The following is a 19,747-nucleotide window of genomic DNA, read 5'->3' as shown; positions in this document are numbered from 1 at the left end:
CTCTCTCTCTCTCCCTCTCAACATAAACAAACTTTAAACAGACTTCAAACATAACAGGAACACCGAGTACTCCAGCTGTTCCTCTCTCTCACTCTCATTAGCCAAATCAGTGCCAGGTGTGCATCCTCACACCCTGGCTTCTCCCTCCTCCTCCTCCTCTTCGTCACAGTCACCATCACACCTCTAATTCTAACAGCACAAGTCATGTTTACTACTACTGGTCATTTAAAGACGACTCTGATGAAATGTATTATTGTAAACATGTAAAATGATGTTTGTGTTTATGGCCAAGAGACGAATGATGCTAATTTGGTGAGCTTTCATGCAGGTGTGGAACATGTTTACGCAGTGCCTATTGCACACGTTCCCGAACGAACACGCCCGGCAGTCCATCTTCCGCAACCTAGGCACAGGCGTCATGCAGATCGAGACGGCACCAGGCAATCACATCTTTTCTTGTGGTGCTGACGGCACCATGAAAATGCGTGTGCTGCCCGACCACGTCAGCTCCTACACCAACAATGTGAAGAATGACGTCAAGTTCATCATTTAGCACAACTTGAAGCGTTAGGAATAACTTTTGCACAGGGTAAGATGAGCAATACGAACCACTGGGAAGGGGATCTTTGACCTGAGCAGTCAATGTTTTGGGCCTGCACAAGACTGAGCAACACTGACTGAATTCTAGATGGACTCCCTTTCATATCACTTAAATCTGGATCGAGCATAGAAACATCATTATATTTAAGCACATTAGGTAATACATTTTATCCCTTTTTAAATGCATTTCATGGGTAGTCGAATCCTATTGGAACATGTTTACCACATAAATAAGCCTTAAATAATCTATTGCTAAGCAGTGTTGTGCTTGTGGTCTAGATAAAATAGTGGAAAGTGTCCTTATATTTATACCTAAACTACAACCATGGACCTCTGTGACATCTGTTGGTTCAAGTGAGGGTTGTAAAGGTCTTTGCATACTGTAGCTTCTAACTTTGTGACCATTCTTACATGTTAACCGTGTACTAGTTTCAGCTTGTATCCCTAATGGTATGAGCAAGGTATTCTGTAATAATAAGATAAACAGTATTTAGGTAGTTGTAGCCTAGTCATTCATTGGATACATTTAAGACCTGTACAGTAAATATGTATACCAGCGCAGGCAATCTAAGCTTTTAAGCTTCTTTTTTTTTTTTTTTTTTTTTTGTTCCACCAAAAATGAACTTGTAGTCAAGATTGTTCTAGTAAAGAAGGTTAAGACTTTTCAAACAAAGCACTTTTCTGTAGCAGTTGTGCACAGGTAATCAGAATTTGTAAGCATTCATGTGTACGTAACTGCAATAGAATTGCCGTAGTCAGTTATAAATAAATGCTATTGCCTCCAACAAAGATATATAATTTGGTCCAACGGTGTCTGGCTGACAGCTGATTATTTCTAGTATATATTTTTTTTTATTTACTTTTTTCTGATTCAACAGTTCAGCTAATTATCAAGCCCTTGGATAGTTGAATCTCAGTCGTGCTGTGCCACTTCTCTAGCAGCACTAAGTGTTCATTTTAATTGAACCGAGTGTCCTTTCCCTCTCTCATGCTGCCAAAGTCAAATCTGTCAAAGTTCAACTCTGCGCCTTCAGCTTATCATTTATTGACTTGTTCTTTGAATCAAAGGTAAAGGGTACATATTGATAGCCTATGGTGAATAAGTAGTTAGACTGATGTTTTTGTCAGCCTTGTGGTTTATGAGGACTGATTACAGTCAGCCATTGCACAAGAATAAAACGTAAAAGTGTAAAAATGTACATTAGCTTTATTTCGGGGAGCAACGGAGAAGAATACAATTATTTTGTTTATGTAAATATAAAATAAAGAATATCTTGATTGAACCATACTAACTGTAGGCCATTTAAAACGATTGTTTAACAAAATAAATATTTATGATTAGTGTGTCATTTATAGTAGATCTTGCAAATTATACTCTTAATATATTCTTGTTTTTAGAAACGCCTTCAGGCTATATATATAATTTCATTCCTTTGTTTTTAGCTTTTGCTATGAGATTCCCATGCACACTTTACACACTGGTGTCACTCATGTTGTACAGTTTAAGCTCTACAAGTAGTGGTATTACCAACCAGTCATAGGACTCCATATTAAAATGAAATAATACCTAAATGAAGATCAAGTTGGAAATAAGAAATCAACTGTAGTTGTAGTGTGTAGCATGTCAGGCCTTTTCCCTTTAATCTCTGAAATGTGAATATACACAAATCCATCTAATTTTATTATGGATAAAAACATTGTAAATTGAAATGTAATATACATCAAATGTAATGGTATAATAAATCAACCTGCTGCAACATTAATGATAAGAGTTTGTGATTTTATTTTATTTTTTAACCAAGTGAATTGAGCAATTTCATCCAGGCATTAAACAACGGTGGGATTTATTACAAATTAACAATGCATATTAAATATACATGGTCATTTAATTTGACAAAAAGAGTAGGGTTGAAATGAGTAACTTTTTAAATTGATCAGATTAACTATGATTTTTATTAGTCTCTTGTAATTGTTAATGAACAAAAGATTTTGTCTTCTAGTTGTTAGTCACAGAAATATTATTCAGACACATCCCGTCAATAACACACTCAGGCATTCTACTGACTTCAGGGGAATCCTGAGGGAGTCAGCTTCAACAACTGTTAAGTGCCAAGTTTACAAGATCATTGTTACATAGTATGAATTTTTTTACATTACATGTTTTTCACTTTTCCCAGCTTAGGTTTGGTCTGGACAAGCTTGACTGTAATTAAAGAAAAAGGCTGAAAGGTGTAATATACTGAAATCTGGACCCAACAAAGACTCAGGAAATACACATTAAAACTAGATCATGTCTAACCTGAATATGGTTATTTTTCCTTCCCTCCAATTAGTGTTTAATTCTCTTACATTTACAAATCAATAACTGTTAGACGTTCGATTTTAAATCTCAACATTCTAGAAACAATCTTACACCCTCATTAAAACTGTCATGCGGTCTGCATTTCTCTAAGCCCCTGGACTGTTTGCAGTTTCACAGCTTGGCATAATCCTTCAGTATTGTCTCCAGTTTCTGGCTCAGCATGATATTCCCTCTGACTTTCAATTTGCCAGCGAAAAACGCCTGGAGAGGGGACAAACAGAACAGCTTTAACGTGGTAGATTACTCCTAACATTCACACATCTGGTGAATCAACCTCAATTTTTTCATAAAAAAACGTTACATAACTGTACCTTCTGAGGGTTGAGCTTCCCTATGACTACATCCATGAAATCCTCATCAGCCACAGTAAATGTCACATCAGCTTTGCCGTGGTATGGACCCTTATGAAGTGCACCTTGTGCTGTTTTTAGATCAATGGCTGTACAGAAACAGATCAGATCTTGGATTAACAGGGATAAATAAATATGAATGAGATTATCATCACTGCATAGTATCTCACATTATGTGCAATGAGAGTTACAGCATATGCCATGTAACCCTTTTGGAGAACTTTTTTTTTTTCTTTTTTCTCCCCCTGAACCCTTACAACGAATGTTTTGCAACCTGCCGTGGAGAGAACATCAGCACCGAGTCCCTACCTGTAATATCTAAAGGGGCGGTTACACTAGATATTCAGCATGCGAAACTGTCTTCCATTCATGCAAATGCTGGAGACTGGAAACGCAAGATTCATGCAAAGAAGGTTTCCATTTCGCTGTGTTCCACAGTGCAAGTTTGGTGAACTCAGACCTGCGATTTCACATCACATGAAGACGTTTGACCAAATAGAAGATCGACACATCACGGCATGACCTCTGCAGAAAATCAAGCGCCGATTATAGCGGTGTCACACCTTCCCATTTTATGCAGTTTACACAAAACTACTTTCAATGAATATAAAGTCAACATCAAAAGAGAAGTTGCCTGTGTTGCTGCATACAGGAACAGATGGTATATTTTAAATGTTGGTGCGTGATGTCATATCCGGTTGAAATTTCACATGCTGAAAGTCTAGTGTGACTGCCGCTTAACAAGGATTGAGATACTTGCAGACACTTAGCATGATTAAGCCCTTTGCATGATTAAGCTGATGTCTTACTCCACTGGGCAGCTGGCTTTCCTCCTTTGGTAATTTCCCATCCAAAAATAGCATTAACTTTCTTCACAAGTTCAGCACCCAGTTCTTTGATCCGGCGTCCAATTTCAGCAAACACCAAGTCACTCTGAAGTCCACTGCTCTGTAAATGGTTAAAAAAAAAAAAGCTCTGTAAAGTTACATTCTGATTAAAGTAAAGTTCTATATAAAGTTCTATCTAGAAATGTAAAGTTACATTCTGATTAACAATGATTTTCACATATTTACATATAACCAGTGTTGAGTAAGTTACTCAAAAAAGTAATCCACTACAGATTACTGATTACTGGATGTAAAAATGAATCAGATTACTAATTACTTTACTTTCAAAACCTATAAAAATACACTATAAAGTGAAACTCGTAGTTCTTTCAGTAAATTTATCACATCAATGTATGACATGATCAGGAAAAGTTGGATTTATCATAAAACCTTAGGTGTTGTCACTGTTTATAGGATTACCAGACCGATAAAATATAAAACTTTTCTAACTAGGCTAGTTTGTGTCGCTAGCCAAGGGGAGGCACCGCTAAGCCATCATTGTCTGGGTTAGGGTCCCCAAGTGGAGAATTATTCGAGAATAAAGAAAAAAATCTTCGGTGCAAAACGTAATTTAGTCTAAAAATGCATTTTACTTCTGTAACGTAATTTTAATGACATCAGTAACTAAAGAATTTATATAAATTTAAAATGCAACACGTTACATTACTGCGTTATCGGAAAAAGTCATTAGATTACAGTAATGTGTTAAACCCAACTCTGCATATAACGCAAAAAAAGGATCTATGCTCTTCTTTCCAATCACTTATTTTTAAAGATATTATTAATATTTAATAGAAATGATGCTTGTACCTCTGCTGGAGAAGAGCTGGCAACAGCACCGGGAGCTGCATGTAAATCTATATATGCGCCAGATAACGCAACATCTCCTGTCTCCTTCACCTGAACAGCCAGGACAAATAAGGAAATGATTTTAACAGCAGAATAACAAATAGGATAAAATAGGTTCAGCATTCAATGTACACTACAGACTGATGTAAGTTGTATAAACAAGCACTTATTCTCACTTTGCACTGAAAGTGAATTCTGTTTTCCTCTTTCCACATTTCTGTCTGCAGAGACTGGCCTGGTAACACTGGCTTCACAAATCGCACCTATCCAAAAAAAAAAAAAGGGAGCAAGCAGGTTGTACATTATTACAGATAAAAGCAATTTGCTTTTAACTAAGCATACATGAGAAAAACTGCAGATATTGATATTACATCATTTGTAAATCACTATAGATGAGCTGAATATCTGTTAGAAATGTTTAATGAGGTTGTGAGTGGCAGCGCCAAATGAATTTGCATCACCTTAATAGATTTGAATCTGGAAACATCATTTCCAGCATACTGCCTCAGGACATGGCGCGCAGCAAATCCAAATGAGCACAGGCCGTGCAGTATGGGAGATTTGAATCCTAAAGTTTTAGATAACTTTTAAAGCTTTTTTACAAACATTTTTAGTACAAATGATATTACTGTAATTGATTCTGAAAGCATCCTCCTCATTTAAAGAGGGAAGTGAAACCTCTTCTTACCTCCCATTGCTGCAAAGCTTGGGTCTATGTGAAGAGGGTTCCAATCACCACTCAGCCTATACAAAGCAGCCTACAATACAGGAATGAGGTTTTTGATAGTATCACTGAAGAAAAGAAAATGGGACCTCACAAAGTTGTGAAATAGTAAAGACCATAATATCTGTATGCCTGCATGAATATGAATTAACATAATTGTAATGTATACTGTAATTTATAAACACGGCCTACAAAATACTAAGAGCGCAACGGTAATTTTGATGTGAGGTTTTTAAATCATCCATTCATTAACTATTGTCATATCACCATCACAGTTGACCCTACCTGATCTCTGGTGGTTTCATCAACCAACACTGCATCAGGTGATCTGTTTGGAGGTGCAACTGTGGCCTAGGGGGGGAAGAAACGAAGAATAACTATTATAAATGCTAAAACAAGAATACATAAACACTGCATTATTTACATACTTTACAAGACTAGACGGTATATTATTCATTACCACAGCTTTATCTGATGCTCTCTTTCCTCCAAAACCACCGGCACCAACAATAAACACCGAGAACTGATTGTAGCACACCAACTCCTGCTTGTTGTATGTGTAAACTGCAGGAAAGAAAATGCAGCATCGTTGTACTGTGCATGTTGTTTCTTGCTCAGCTATTTATTTATTTAAAACTGAGTAGTTTTCACATATAATCCAACCCAAACACATTACAGTAATTAGTTCATTATTATATTTTAACAATAATAATAATAATAATAATAATAATAATAAAATAAATAAAACAATTCACCATCCAAGAGTATGACTGCACCAGAGCCTTTGTCAAGGATGTCTGCTATTGATGCCTTTGAGGTCAGTGTTCCTAGAAGATACAGTAGATGTTATTAAAACCAGCCGGTTAAATAAAAAAAAACCCTGATCATAAAAACCTACTGGAAAGCAGATATACCTGAAGTAGGCAAAGGTTTGTACAACTCCAAGTACTGCTCTCCATGTAGGAGCTATAAATGAAAATACAGAAAGCTAGCTTATTATAAGCATTAATTATAACAAAAACATATTCTTCCATTTCACTCAGTGTGCCCTTAAAAGCATAAAAGAATGGGATCAAAATTTTCAAGCAAGAAAGATATGTTAACTCTAGTGAATCCGCCAAGATCAAGCAAAACGCCTTGATGACATCAGTGACGACTGTGTGCATAATTATAAAATAAAAAAAATAAAATAAAAAAAAAGTCACGTTACTGAAAAGCATTTTAAAAAAAGTTGCTCACTCTGGTGGGGTCGAAATTGAGCCCTGGAATAGAACTTAGTCCTCCGTCTAGCATTGACGCTTGGGCTGGGATGACTCCAAATGTAGGCAGGCAGCTGAACTCCTCGTGACCTTCGTAGATGAACTTGAGGTGATTGGACTCTCTAGTAGACATGCCCACTCCGAGGGCGTACAGGATGCAGTGCATGTTAGTATAGCTAAATGTCATCTCGGGAAGCACCTTCCCCACGGCCTCTGCCTGCAGACGTACAAGTATAACTGTATTGGCTTGAAAAGCTCTAAACTGATATTATTCAGCTCACAAAAAATAAATATATCTGTTGTTTGGTACAGACTTGTGTCCTCTTGTCTATACATACTGTGTGAGTATATGACCATAACTGTAACGTCATTTTAATGTATAAGTGCATTTAAAGCTGCATATTCAGTACTCACAGGGTTTATGCCAGATGATGCTGAGGTCACGGCACTGGTTGGCAGGGCTCCAATTCCTTTCTCAGCCTCCACTTTCGACAGCACATCCACCAGCAAGTGCATCGACTCTTAATAGCAGAGCACAAAAGGAGATGGAATGTTTAATTAACTAGTCCACACTCAGAAGACAAAGACAGCGACATGCTCAATGCAAATATAACACAAGTGATGCGCACTACAAAGCCATGCTAATAAGCCTTCTTGCAACCCTCCCTTCTCTGTGCAGTCCATCCTGAGGGCAGCTATAGTAAGCAAACACACGCAGGAGGATGAGGCTCTCTTAGATTTCCTGCTAATGGAAATATTTATGTTTAGTTCCATATGTATTTGTATGCATGTGCACAGACAGACCCCATGGAGGGGGCTGCCCTTTGACCCTCACTGAAGTGTCCTCGTGTGTAATAAGTGGATTGGATCTTTGGGTAGCACTTTGAGTAAAGATGCACCTGCCGTACAGTATCACTACGTAACTGTCCAAAACTTTCCTTGGCAATTCAGCGGATAATCTCAAGGATACTGTAGAATGTAGTACCCAAGTACCGATGTTGTAGTCGTAAAGAGTATGATGTTCATACTGTACATACTTTCAACACACATGTTAAAGTAATTCTAATTTTATTCTGACTTTTTCTGATAACGCAGTAATGCAACACACTATGTTTTAAATTTATATAAATTGTTTACAGTTACTGATGTCAATAAAATTACATTACTTACAGAGATGCACCGATACTAAATTTCTCAGCCGATACAGATAACCGATTACTCAGAGTGATATCGGCTGAAACTGATAACCGTCAATTCTGCCTTTTATGCCTTCTTTTAAATTAATAATTCATTTAAAAGAATTCTGAAATAAATGCAAATAAAAACTTTATTCTCATTTCAACAAGTTGTTTCACAGTAACTGGTCTCAAACAGAAAACACATTACTCTAACATTAACACATGAACTAAATTCTGAAGATTAAGATTTCTTAACTTATTGAAATGTTATTAATTCATATTAACATTGACTGAATTCTAAAAAAAAAAAAAAAAAACCTCCTGTTAGGCTTCACATTCACTCACCACAAACAAAAGCATTTCTACTTCATCAGTGAACATCAAACTGGTAATATATAATATAAACTTTTTATATATATATATATATTAACATTAACTGGTTATGAAATATACTACTCTACAAATATATTTTTCTGTGCAATATATACTTTGTCAACTCATCTTCATTTAAATCTTACTGGTGTCATCTTAGGGAGTTTTTATTACCACCGTCATGTCTGGCTAGCTCACTGGGGATCCAGATTTCTGTGAAGCTGCTTTTTGACAATGTTTATTGGCCAAGTATGCCATACAAATAAAACTGAATTGAAAAGGCTTGGCTTTAATTACAAGTTCACGCTTAAAATGGAAAAACGAGCATTTACATTTGCGCTATTATCGGATGAATAAAGGCCAGAAACTCAGCTTGGTATAGGGACCACATAGTTGGTGATCCTTAACCCATTTCAGTATTTACCTTGAATAGTAGCTGGCTTGGCGGCATTGGTGAAGTTACATATCTGGTCCCACTTATCCCGGACATCCTCTGGGCTCATGCTCTGGTTCTTATGACGGACGATACTGCCTAAAGATCTCTCCCATCTCACTGCAGATCCACATGCAATTCAAAGCCTTCAAGTAGTCTTAAATTCATTAACAGTTTCAAAATAATAAAAATATAGACCAGCAAAATTCCACTTACATTTGCCAATCCAGCCAGCCCCAACCTGTGAAAAGTAACAAGAAATAGTTGGAATTAGCAGAACAATCACAATATATAAAAAGTTAACTAACAGTTATAACTTAATAAAATCGTAAAATTCAGAATCACACTTCAAAAAGGCCTCCATTCTCCTGACACTCTTCATGGCAGAGCCACAGGACAAGAGGAGCCACGTACTCCGCTTTCAAGGACTCCACCAGATCTGACAAGGACAAATACCATATGGTCACTAACAATTACAGCAAGAGGGAACTCAAAGTAAATCTGATCACACTACTTAATCACAAAAACACTCAAAGGTTATTAAACTGCTTATCTTGCAGAATAATCTCACTAAGCTTTTCTCCAAGCTACAGCATAGAAATGAATATTGAGAAAACAGCACTTCAGGAAATGAATACTCATGGAGCAAATCAAAGTCAGTACTGTCTTTCTAGAAGCGTTTCCCCACACATGGCTAATATTTTGGCATTCCACCCCTGTGTCAATATAATAATAATTTATAGTAATTAAAAAAATATTTTTTAATTTTATTTATTAATCCGTTCCAGGTAATTACCATGCTTTATTTCTAATTTGGCACTGACATGAATGCAGGATGGGGGGTGGGATGGAGTGGAGGTGCGGTTTTTGGTGAAACCTTTTTCTTTCCTGTTAATCATTGGACATTAATTTTACCCTATGAACTGCTAGCACAATCCACCCTGCGCTGACTGTTGACACAGAAAAGCAGATTACTTATAAAATCAACATATTTGTATATCGTTAGCTGATTTCAATTTCTCCCATGTAGCTTCAGCTAGCTCTTTTTGTTAGCATGTAGACTAACAATTATCATGTCTTACTGTCAAGCTGCACAGATCAGCACTATGTTAGTTCTAACCGGTGTTAACCACTTCCACACTGGAATCTTCAACGAGCAGCAGTGGCTCTCTGTTACACTGCATCATACACACATCTCACCATTGAAAAGAGCTCTCATTGGAAACGTTTTAAAACTACACAACTTCACTGCAATTAAATGAAGTCAGTTCTCAACATTCACCCAAACAGCCGACTCAAAGATCTGACTCGTTCGCAAAACACATTACAAGTGCAAAGCAAAAGTAACCTCTAAATGCACATTCCAATTTTATTCATGTTTGATCAACTTGTGTTTTAGCTTATAAAGCAGAAAAGCAGTTTTCAGATGTCTCCTGTATCACCAGAGCAAAGGGTTAAAAAATAACTAAATAAAAATGTAAAAAATAAAATAAAATACACTCCTACTATTTAGTACTATGTACTATTTAGGCATTCTGTTGAGCGTACAGACCTTGGTTTGGGACAGAGCCTTGAACTCTTGTTTAAATGTATAATACTTGTCTCTCACAGCCTTCACATTAATCCATGCTATGGAGAATGACACAGCGCAAGCCACAATACAAAGTGTTCTTAGGCAAGTAACTTGCAATAGCATTTTTTTTTCTTCCAAAGAGGGTAAAAGTCCAAAATGTTTACATCCTGTAGCTTTAAGATTTCCTATATTTTGCATTATTGACAAAAAAAATAAAAAAAAATAAAATGAGACTTTTGACTTATTTGTGAAATTGTATTCGATGTCAGATTATCTAGACGTTTCAGTACTGGCCTATAGAAGGATGTAGAATCACATGACTTAACTGTGGATATGCATAAACATACAATTCATTCTCAGACACATCTGCATTAAACTGATCACATATCACAATGCTCAAAATGGCTTTCCATCCATTATATCCATTGTACCTCCTTGAAGGATCAAAAAAAAAATTGTGCTTTATTTCACCTTTTTTTTTGAATCTCTCAAATTTATTTTATTAGATTTTGTCCAACCTACAACTACATTGTGCTCTTCAAAACTACAGGGCATCCCAAAAGTCTCCATACATAGTGGAAATTATTCCATTATTCCAAAATTCATACCTAGTTTATATATTTTTTAAAAAAAATTCCAGATACAGTGTACCTCTACTAATATTGGCACCCTTGGTAAATATGAGCAAAGAAGGCAGTGAAAAATTGTCTTTATTGTTTAACCTTTTGATATTTTGTTCATAAAATTCACAAAAATACTCTTGCAATCGCAAACACAACACAGGTTTATCAAAAATAAATTATATATATATATATATATATATATATATATATATATATATATATATATATATATATATATATATATATATATGTGTGTGTGTGTATGTATGTATGTATGTATGTGTGTGTGTGTGTGTATATATATATATATATATCTTTGTTAAATATAGTTGTGCCACAATTATTGGCACCATTTTAGTCAATGCTTTGTGCTTCATTCCTTTGCAAAGATAACAGCTCTGAGTCTTCTATAATGCATGATGAGGTTGGAGAATACATGGCAAGGGATCCGAGACCATTCCTCCATACAGAATCTCTCCAGATCCTTAGAATTTCCAGGTCCACGCTGGACTCTCCTTTTCAATTCAGCCAAAAACTTTCTATGGTTTTCAAGTCAGGGGACTTGGATGGCCATGGCACAACCTTGATTTTGTGGTCAGTAAACCATTTTGTGTTGATTTTGATGTATGTTTTGGATCACTGTCCTGTTGGAAGATCCAACCACGGCCCATTTTAATCTTTTTGGCAGAGGTTTTCATTTTTTATTATTAGTATTTAGTATTTATGTGAAATGTTTTGAACAAAAGATCAAAAGGTTAAACAATAAAGAAAATTTTTCACAGCCTAAGTGTGCCAATATTAGTGGAGGGCACTGTAGCCTTTAAAAATGCCTTTGACAAAAGAAGAACATATAGAAATCATTCACATGCCTGGATTTGGAAGATGTCTCAAGGTTGCAATGAACTTTATCAGGAAACATGGCAAGCACATTACACACCACTGTTGCCAAACTTATTAAGGAATTCAAAAAGACTGGAAGTGTTGCGGACCAACCAAGAAGTGGACGTCCACTAACATCCACTGATGAAGGCACAAACGACATGGTACTGGCAAACATAGTCCCCTATATGTGGAGAATTCTGGGACACCCTGTAGACTAAAGTACTAATACTAGCACAGTGTTCCTGTATTGTAGCTTTACATGCTGCATTTCTAAACATATCCAGCAGATATCAGTACCAAGCTAGACTGGAGTTTATTTGTTGCGTTCTTCCAAGACAAAAGGAGTGCTCGGTTAGTATAAACATAGTGAATAGGCCATGAAATGGTTTAATAAGGTTTCACGTTAAAATACAGGCCCATGTGGTGCTTTGCATGCAATGCTTTGTATAAAGTACAGTTCACCTGGATAGACAAGCACTATACACACACTCGGAGGGGAAATTTCTGCTTAGATGGAAAAGCTGCCATGATAAAAATTGCATTGAATAGCATGACATTCTTTGCATGAAGAGTTCCACAGTAAAACCTGGCTTTATTATTCAATTACTTGTCTAAAAGGTCTCTAACCTGGTGGCATGACTGTCTGAGTGAGACGTGAGCCTGCTGTAGGAGCAATGGTGTTGCAGTGGATGTTGTACTTCTGGCCTTCAATGGCCAAAGTGTTGGCCAGACCCAGAATGCCCAGCTTAGCAGCACTGTAGTTTGCCTGACCAAAGTTCCCATAGATTCCAGCAGCTGATGAGGTCATGATGATTCTGCAAAGTATTGGGCAGATCATTGATGCCATATAACAAGTGTTTCTTTAATAGAGAATACAATACTTTGTTATGTATAGACATGGTCATTACATTACCTCCCAAACTTCTGATTCTTCATGTGATTCCATGCTGCTCGGGTAACCAAGAACGAACCCCTCAAGTGCACTCTGTGAATGAGGTCTGAAAGAAGAAGAATATGGCATTTAAATAGGATCTTTACAAGAGAGTGTGAAGACACTGTGTGCATTGAACATTATCTGTGCATTTAGTTATTGACAGACCGTGCAAAGAAGTGTGAATTGCAGGTACATAAAGGTAAGCTGATTTATTTATTTTTTTATGTGGGGTGGTGGTGGAAACTATGAATCTGTTCAAAATCTGTTCACAGATTTTGAGAATGAAGTCATAATGCTGTGAAAAATGGTACACATCAGAGCAGGGTTTGTGTGTTGAGGGATGTTGAGGATTTGGTGAAGTTATTATCTCTTTTGTTGAAGGAGAAATTGTAGGCAGTGGTCACCTTCAAGGCTATCGATGGTTACATTTGTATGGCATTCAATGAGGGTGTGAAGTGGAAATCCAGCCAATTTGAATCAAGAGCAATTGAGCCATCAATGCATTATGGCAGAAGTACTTGCACAATAAATTTAACACTTATGGCGAGTCCATATTCCATAAACACACTAGCGCCTCGACTGCTGTATTGAGTTACAGCTGTTATCCTGAAGATCTAAGAAGCCTTGAAGGTGACCACTGCCTGTGGTTTCTCCTTCAGCCAAAAAAAAAAAATTATATATATATATATATATATATATATATATATATATATATATATATATACACACACACACACAAAATATTCAAGTAATCCGGTGATGTTGTGCCAGAAGATTAAGTAATTCTTTATTTGTTTAAACCAATACTAGAATCAAAATGCACTTTTATGCATGGTATTATGACTAGATTATCAAAATATTGCAACATTTCTCTCTTAATATAAAATATTATGACATTTTTCTTGAAATATCATGACAATGTCGTACATTATATGGCTAAAAGTTTGTGGGCATCTGAACATTATACCCATATGTGGTTCTTCCCCAAACTGGTGCCACAAAGTTGGAAGCACACAACTGTATATAATGCCTCTGTATGTTGTAGCTTTACAATTTCTCTTCAGTGGAGGTAAGGAACCCAAACACTTTTCAGCATGTCAATGCACCTGTGCACAAGACACGCTTTGCCAAGGTTGGAGTGGCCTGCCCAGAGCTGTGACCTAAACTCCACTGAACACCTTTGGGATGAACAGCGACTGCATCCCAGGTCTCCTCACCAAACCTCAAAAATGCTCTTGTGGCTGATTGGGCAAATCCCCACAGCCATGCTCTAAAATCTAGTGGAAACCCTTCAGAGGTTATTATAACATCAAAGGGGGGACTAAATCTGGAATGCTAAAAAATTTAACAGCGATCCTAAAACACCGTCATAGGAAACAAACCTTAATCTGATTCAAAGAAAAATTCCCCCAATATGGCAGAGATGAAAGAGATGAGGTCACAACACACTAAACTCAGTTTCAACTGAAGCCAGCTACAGCTACAACTGAATTAAGTAGGTAAGGCTAATGTATGTACAATAATGTTATATGTCTTGTTAGCTAGCTAACATGAATAAGTAAGGCTACGATTTTGACTTAGTTCTATATATTCATTCGGTTTTCAGCTCAAAAGTCAGTGAATGTAAATGCCACCTGCTGTTAAGTTCAGTAGAAGTGTGCCAAAATACAAAGTTCAAATTTGATATGTGGTGGTGTTTCAATACGAGACATTTGCTATACAGAAAAAATAAACATGGGCTGAACATGTGCCTTAGGTTTCCATTTTCAGTTGATTCAACACGGTACATTAATTGAAACTTTTTAATGATGGAGTGTGCGCGCGATTCATTCAGACTCTTAACTTACACCGTAACAAAAGCTATGCGTAAGAATGGAACTAAATTACATGGGAATGGGGCATGTGTTATGGTGCCCTTTATTTCCAGTTGTGCTGTTAGATATTCTGTAGCTCAAACAGAATGAATCCTGCATTCTTTACTATACTGAGTAGAGTCTTTCCAGTCACCATGGTGATTTTTTTTAACCCAGAATCTGCCATAAAAGGCTGCCTGAATGCAGCACAGAGACTTTGCTTTTGCTTTGTGTGTGTGTGCGTGTGCATGTGTGGGTGTTATTAGCTACTAGCATATTAGCTTGTGAAAAGGAGAAGCTTTTTTTCTTGATTTAAGATAAAGAGGATGCTACTTTAAATGTTTATTACACCTCACATAATATAAGCTCTCTTCTGACAAATAACCTGCTTTGCTATGCGATCTGTTGAATACAACCCCACTTCTCAGCATGCACTGTTGTCAGGAGAAAATATAGTCAATTAGTCACCAAGATCCGGACTGCAGAGCTAGAACCCTAATGAGCAAGACAGAGGTGACCATGGCAAGGAAGAACTCCCTGAGACACCATGAGAAAGAAACCTCGTGAGGAGCCAAGACTCATTAGGGAACCCATCCTCTAGAATTTTAAATCATTACAGGGTACAGCAGTAGTTCTCAAACTTTTTCAGCACGAGGCCCTGCCTTGTGTTGCGTGAACCCCTTTATGGCCCCACAGAACCGTCAAAATTTTTCCACACTAGGCTCATCAGCTAAGAGACTATGTCCTTGATCTACGCCCTCGATCTAAAAGCGCATCCATTTTAAATAGTCTTAGGTTTTTATCAGCGTGTGGCTAACAGTAACAAGTAACATACAGGTAAAATGAATTTTTATAAAATAATATTCTAGAATTTCAATGCACCAGTTCTCAGGAGGTCATTTTGTTTTTGCGTGATTAATACATTAACCTCATTTGTCTCAATCATCTTAACAATTCTACTATGAATTAGACAACGTTCTGTCTTTCCTGAAAAAGGGTTGGTTGAGTGTCTAATCATGGGAGTGAAGACATGCATTTTATTCTTGCTCCAAAGTCTCAAACCGACATGACTTGTGAGCAAAGTGCAGACCCTGGAGAGCGAGTGGAAATGAAGCATACATCTCTCAGTGCTCCATGCTTTCAGAACTGAAGAGCACTCATACGAGAACCCTTCCGTGCATGTTCGCTTTACTTGCCAATACCTTTGTGCGCTCAGAATTTATGCTAACTTGCACTCATTGTTATAATGCCCATGCTCACAGATAACGTTATGTGCGCTCAGGTCAGCCATCCACACACTCGCTATAAGATACTATTTGAATGCCTTAAAAGAATATGCACATTAGGTATTTGGTTTTAAAATGAATTTCATTGCTATCCTCATCAGTACGTACCCCAGTCAAGGTCACTTGTTCTAGCAAAAGATCGGTCACGAAGGATCCTTTAAAGTTGGAGCACAGAGGAAGAAGTACATTACAATCCACAGATTTGGAGGTGTAAATTACATGTGGTGTGCAAAGGAACAAAGAATATACAAGCAAAGAGTTTCAGACTCAAATTATGAACTTACCCAGCATTATTTATCACAATATCTGAAAAGAAGAAGACAAAATATACATGTTGTAATACAAGTATACACAGTAATGTTTTGGGGGATACTCATGATGTCATACATCACATTAAAATCATCACCAGGAAAGAGATTCCAATAGGAAATGAAGCCTGTTTTAAGATCATTTGAGTTATGATATTGTATTAAACAATTTTTCACCTGTCACTGTTGAAATGCATCTGAATTTAATCCAAATATTTGTTTTCATTTTCTTAAATAAATTCAATTCACAGATCAAACTTAAATGATAGTAGTAATTATGGAATTGACCTATATTTTATTTTTACTAAATTTGTCACTTTTTGTGAAAACTTTAGAACTTTAAAGTGCACCTATTATGGTTTTTCAAATATTACCTTTCATGTAGTGTCATAGAGCTGTTTGTGAATGTAAAAAGTCTGCAAAGTTTCAAAAATCAAAGCGCACGACAAATGGGGTTATTGACTCCCAAAAGAAGGAACCGATTCTGCATAGCTGAAACGAGTCATTAGTGAATCCAGACTTTACTTCCTGCACTAACCTACAAACGTTTGTAATAAAATGCCCCACCTCTGGTCTTCATCGGCTGCCCGTGAAAAGACGGAGCTGAAACTCGTTAGGGTAGTGGGCGTTTCCTTTTTCGACACACACTAACAGCGGTAGACCAAACAGACTGAGACATCTGACTAATCAGAGCAGAGTATGCTCTCTGAAAGGAGGAGTTTAGAATGAATCATTGAGGATGGATCATTGAACGAGTCGTTTTTGATACATTAAATTATGAGCACATTAAAGTGTTTTTTTTTTACCTTAGATGCATGTCAATCTATTGTATGAGACTTTTAAAACACAACCATGGACGTTTCAAAAATATAATAGGTGCGCTTTAACTAGATTTACTATTTTTCAACCCATTCCCTATTGTTTCTTATATGTCAGGAGTAGGCATGTGATATTACATTTTCATATCAGGATAATTGTAATTGGAGGCCACATTTATTACAGTTTACAACATTATCACTATATTCTAAAAACAATTAGTACGTTACTACTAGATTATGAGACTGCCTTCTCCAAGGACACATGCAGTTATTTAATAAATAAGAGATTGTAGAAGACGCAGCTATTTCTGGGCTACTTTCCAAATATGACAGACTATCTTGTGAGTACAAAGACTGCCCATTTCCAAGCAGCATCTTCCAAAATAGGACACAGGAATGTAGAGTAATGTTTTAAGGCATTAGGTAAATTTAAATGGTGCCGTCAAATCCCAGCACTACCAAGCTGACATGGTTGGGTACTTAACCCTTAACACCATCAGTCGCTTAGTAGTATCCTGTCTCAGTCGTACATCACTTTGGATAAAAGTGTCAGCTAAATTAATACATTTAAATACAAATATAAAAGAGATTTAAATACAATGCACTGGGCCCATAGTTTAATCCTAAAAACTTTCATTAAGAAACAGGATGCCTGCAATATAGTTACATTATGCAGTAAGCCTTAACATTAGATTTTTAAAAACTATTTGTAATCATACAAATAGAGTCAGTAAAACCTAGACTATTTTTATGCCACTCAAAAAAGAGCTTTATTAATGTTTTTGAAGGATTGCCCTGCTGGACTGCATTTAAATACAGATTGTAGAGCTGTAAATAACTAGCAAGTTCCTCCACACCAAAAAGGTCCAAGGTTATAATCAAGGATGCTCTACACATTATTATAAATGATGGAACACAGCAATTGTACATGCTAGAATGTGTGAGAAAGTAGCCGTTTCTGCCCACTGTTAGTTAATCCAAGAGCACAAGACTACGGGTATTGGATGTTATTTTTGCCATTTGTAGATTCAGAGAGCTGCATTAAAAGTTAGGCATCAAAAATTGAGAAATTATTTTTAAAAATTCACAAAATTACTCTGCTCTCAGTGATAAACAATTGCAAACAAAATACAGGTTTATCAAAAAAAGATAACAGCTCTGAGTCTTCTCCTATAATGCCAATTTGAGGTTGGAGAATACATAGCAAGGGATCTTAGACCATTCCTCCATGCAGAATCTTTCCAGATCCTTCAAATTACTAGGTCCCACACTGGTGGACTCTCCTTCAGTTCATCCCACATGTTTTCTATGGGTTTCAAGTCAGGGTACTGGGATAGCCGTGGCAGTACCTTCATTTTATGCTCAGTAAACCATTTTTGTGTTGATTTTGGATCATTGTCCTGCTGGAAGATCCAAAAATGTAAACTATCAATGGGAATATACTTCAAATATATTTTTCCTCATATGAATTCATAGGGGTGCCAATAATTGTGCCACACATTTTTAACAAGGTTTTATATTATATATATATATATATATATATATATATATATATATATATATATATATATATATATATATAAATAAACCTGTGTTGTCTTTGCAATTGTTTGATATCCTTGAGAGCAGAGTATATTTGTGAATTTTTTTAACAAAAGATGAAAAGGTTAAACAATAACTACAATTTTTTTCACAGCCTTCTTTGCTCATATTTACCAAGGGTGCCAATATTAGTGGAGGGCACTGTACCTTTTGATAGGACTTTGGCAAAGATCATAAGAATCCCCCATCTAATATGTCTCTAGTAACATTATATGGTTTAAAATATATCTATTTTAAATCACCTATTCTTCCAAATGCATCCAAAGCGGTCTGGATTAGTTTTTCACCATCTTCTACTGAATCTGTAAAAATACAAACAATTGCATACAACTGAAACATTTTCTTTTGTGAAAGACTGTATAAGCAAGCATTGTATTTTTTCCCCTAATAAACATGTAAAAACTTTAGTTAGGATTCAATGTGTTTTCCAACATGTCATGATGACACAGGTATTATTAAACCACCTTTCCAAGCAAATAATAAACATAAAACTCACAGAACCAGATTACCTACCATAATTTGCCACGGCCCTACCACCTTTAGATTTGATCTCTTCCACTACTCTATCGGCAGCTGCCGAACTCTTTCCACCTCCCTTTATATCGCCCCCAAGGTCATTCACTGTGTGTAGAACAGACAATAGACAAATTCGTATGAAACGATCCAGCATAAATAAAATTAAAACAGATTGTCTCCAAAAATAACCTACCAACAACAGAGGCTCCTCTCTCTCCAAAAGCTAAGGCATATTCTCTCCCAAGTCCTGAAAAGAATATGTCAGAAAGCATCTCATGTGATCAGTACTGAGACTTTAATAGTAACTGCATAAGCTGAATTAAACACTCATTACTGAA

The 19,747-nt window shown here is 36.5% G+C and overlaps 2 protein-coding genes across 5 annotated transcripts in view; one reads left to right on the top strand and one right to left on the bottom strand.

Annotated features, from left to right (window-relative positions):
• dmxl1 (Dmx-like 1) overlaps positions 1–2,363 on the top strand; it is a 41,564-nt gene extending 39,201 nt beyond the window's left edge. For all 3 annotated transcript variants that reach the window (XM_047155580.2, XM_017467749.3, XM_017467750.3), the window contains one exon: positions 329–2,363. In XM_047155580.2, coding sequence (XP_047011536.2) covers positions 329–553 — 225 coding nt within the window. In that variant the 3' untranslated portion in view covers positions 554–2,363. The remainder of the gene's footprint in view (positions 1–328) is intronic.
• hsd17b4 (hydroxysteroid (17-beta) dehydrogenase 4) overlaps positions 2,360–19,747 on the bottom strand; it is a 20,378-nt gene continuing 2,990 nt past the window's right edge. The window contains exons 2-24 of one of the 2 annotated variants that reach the window (XM_017467752.3): positions 19,603–19,656; positions 19,407–19,514; positions 19,136–19,195; positions 16,450–16,471; positions 16,274–16,320; positions 13,006–13,090; positions 12,720–12,907; positions 9,362–9,453; positions 9,231–9,255; positions 9,006–9,134; positions 7,446–7,552; positions 7,012–7,248; positions 6,687–6,738; positions 6,528–6,599; positions 6,233–6,336; positions 6,058–6,123; positions 5,737–5,806; positions 5,510–5,616; positions 5,225–5,311; positions 5,010–5,099; positions 4,122–4,260; positions 3,274–3,401; positions 2,360–3,163 (exon numbers count right to left, since the gene is read on the bottom strand). In XM_017467752.3, coding sequence (XP_017323241.1) covers positions 3,074–3,163; positions 3,274–3,401; positions 4,122–4,260; positions 5,010–5,099; positions 5,225–5,311; positions 5,510–5,616; positions 5,737–5,806; positions 6,058–6,123; positions 6,233–6,336; positions 6,528–6,599; positions 6,687–6,738; positions 7,012–7,248; positions 7,446–7,552; positions 9,006–9,134; positions 9,231–9,255; positions 9,362–9,453; positions 12,720–12,907; positions 13,006–13,090; positions 16,274–16,320; positions 16,450–16,471; positions 19,136–19,195; positions 19,407–19,514; positions 19,603–19,656 — 2,159 coding nt within the window. In that variant the 3' untranslated portion in view covers positions 2,360–3,073. Of the gene's footprint in view, positions 3,164–3,273; positions 3,402–4,121; positions 4,261–5,009; positions 5,100–5,224; positions 5,312–5,509; positions 5,617–5,736; positions 5,807–6,057; positions 6,124–6,232; positions 6,337–6,527; positions 6,600–6,686; positions 6,739–7,011; positions 7,249–7,445; positions 7,553–9,005; positions 9,135–9,230; positions 9,256–9,361; positions 9,454–12,719; positions 12,908–13,005; positions 13,091–16,273; positions 16,321–16,449; positions 16,472–19,135; positions 19,196–19,406; positions 19,515–19,602; positions 19,657–19,747 lie in introns of those variants that run through there. The other variant, XM_047155581.2, reaches the window with a different exon arrangement.

Source organism: Ictalurus punctatus, chromosome 5 (genome assembly GCF_001660625.3).
Source record: "Ictalurus punctatus breed USDA103 chromosome 5, Coco_2.0, whole genome shotgun sequence".
Lineage (NCBI taxonomy): Eukaryota > Metazoa > Chordata > Actinopteri > Siluriformes > Ictaluridae > Ictalurus > Ictalurus punctatus.
Note: the sequence above shows the minus strand (reverse complement) of the source record. Positions and strands in the feature narration are given on the sequence as shown.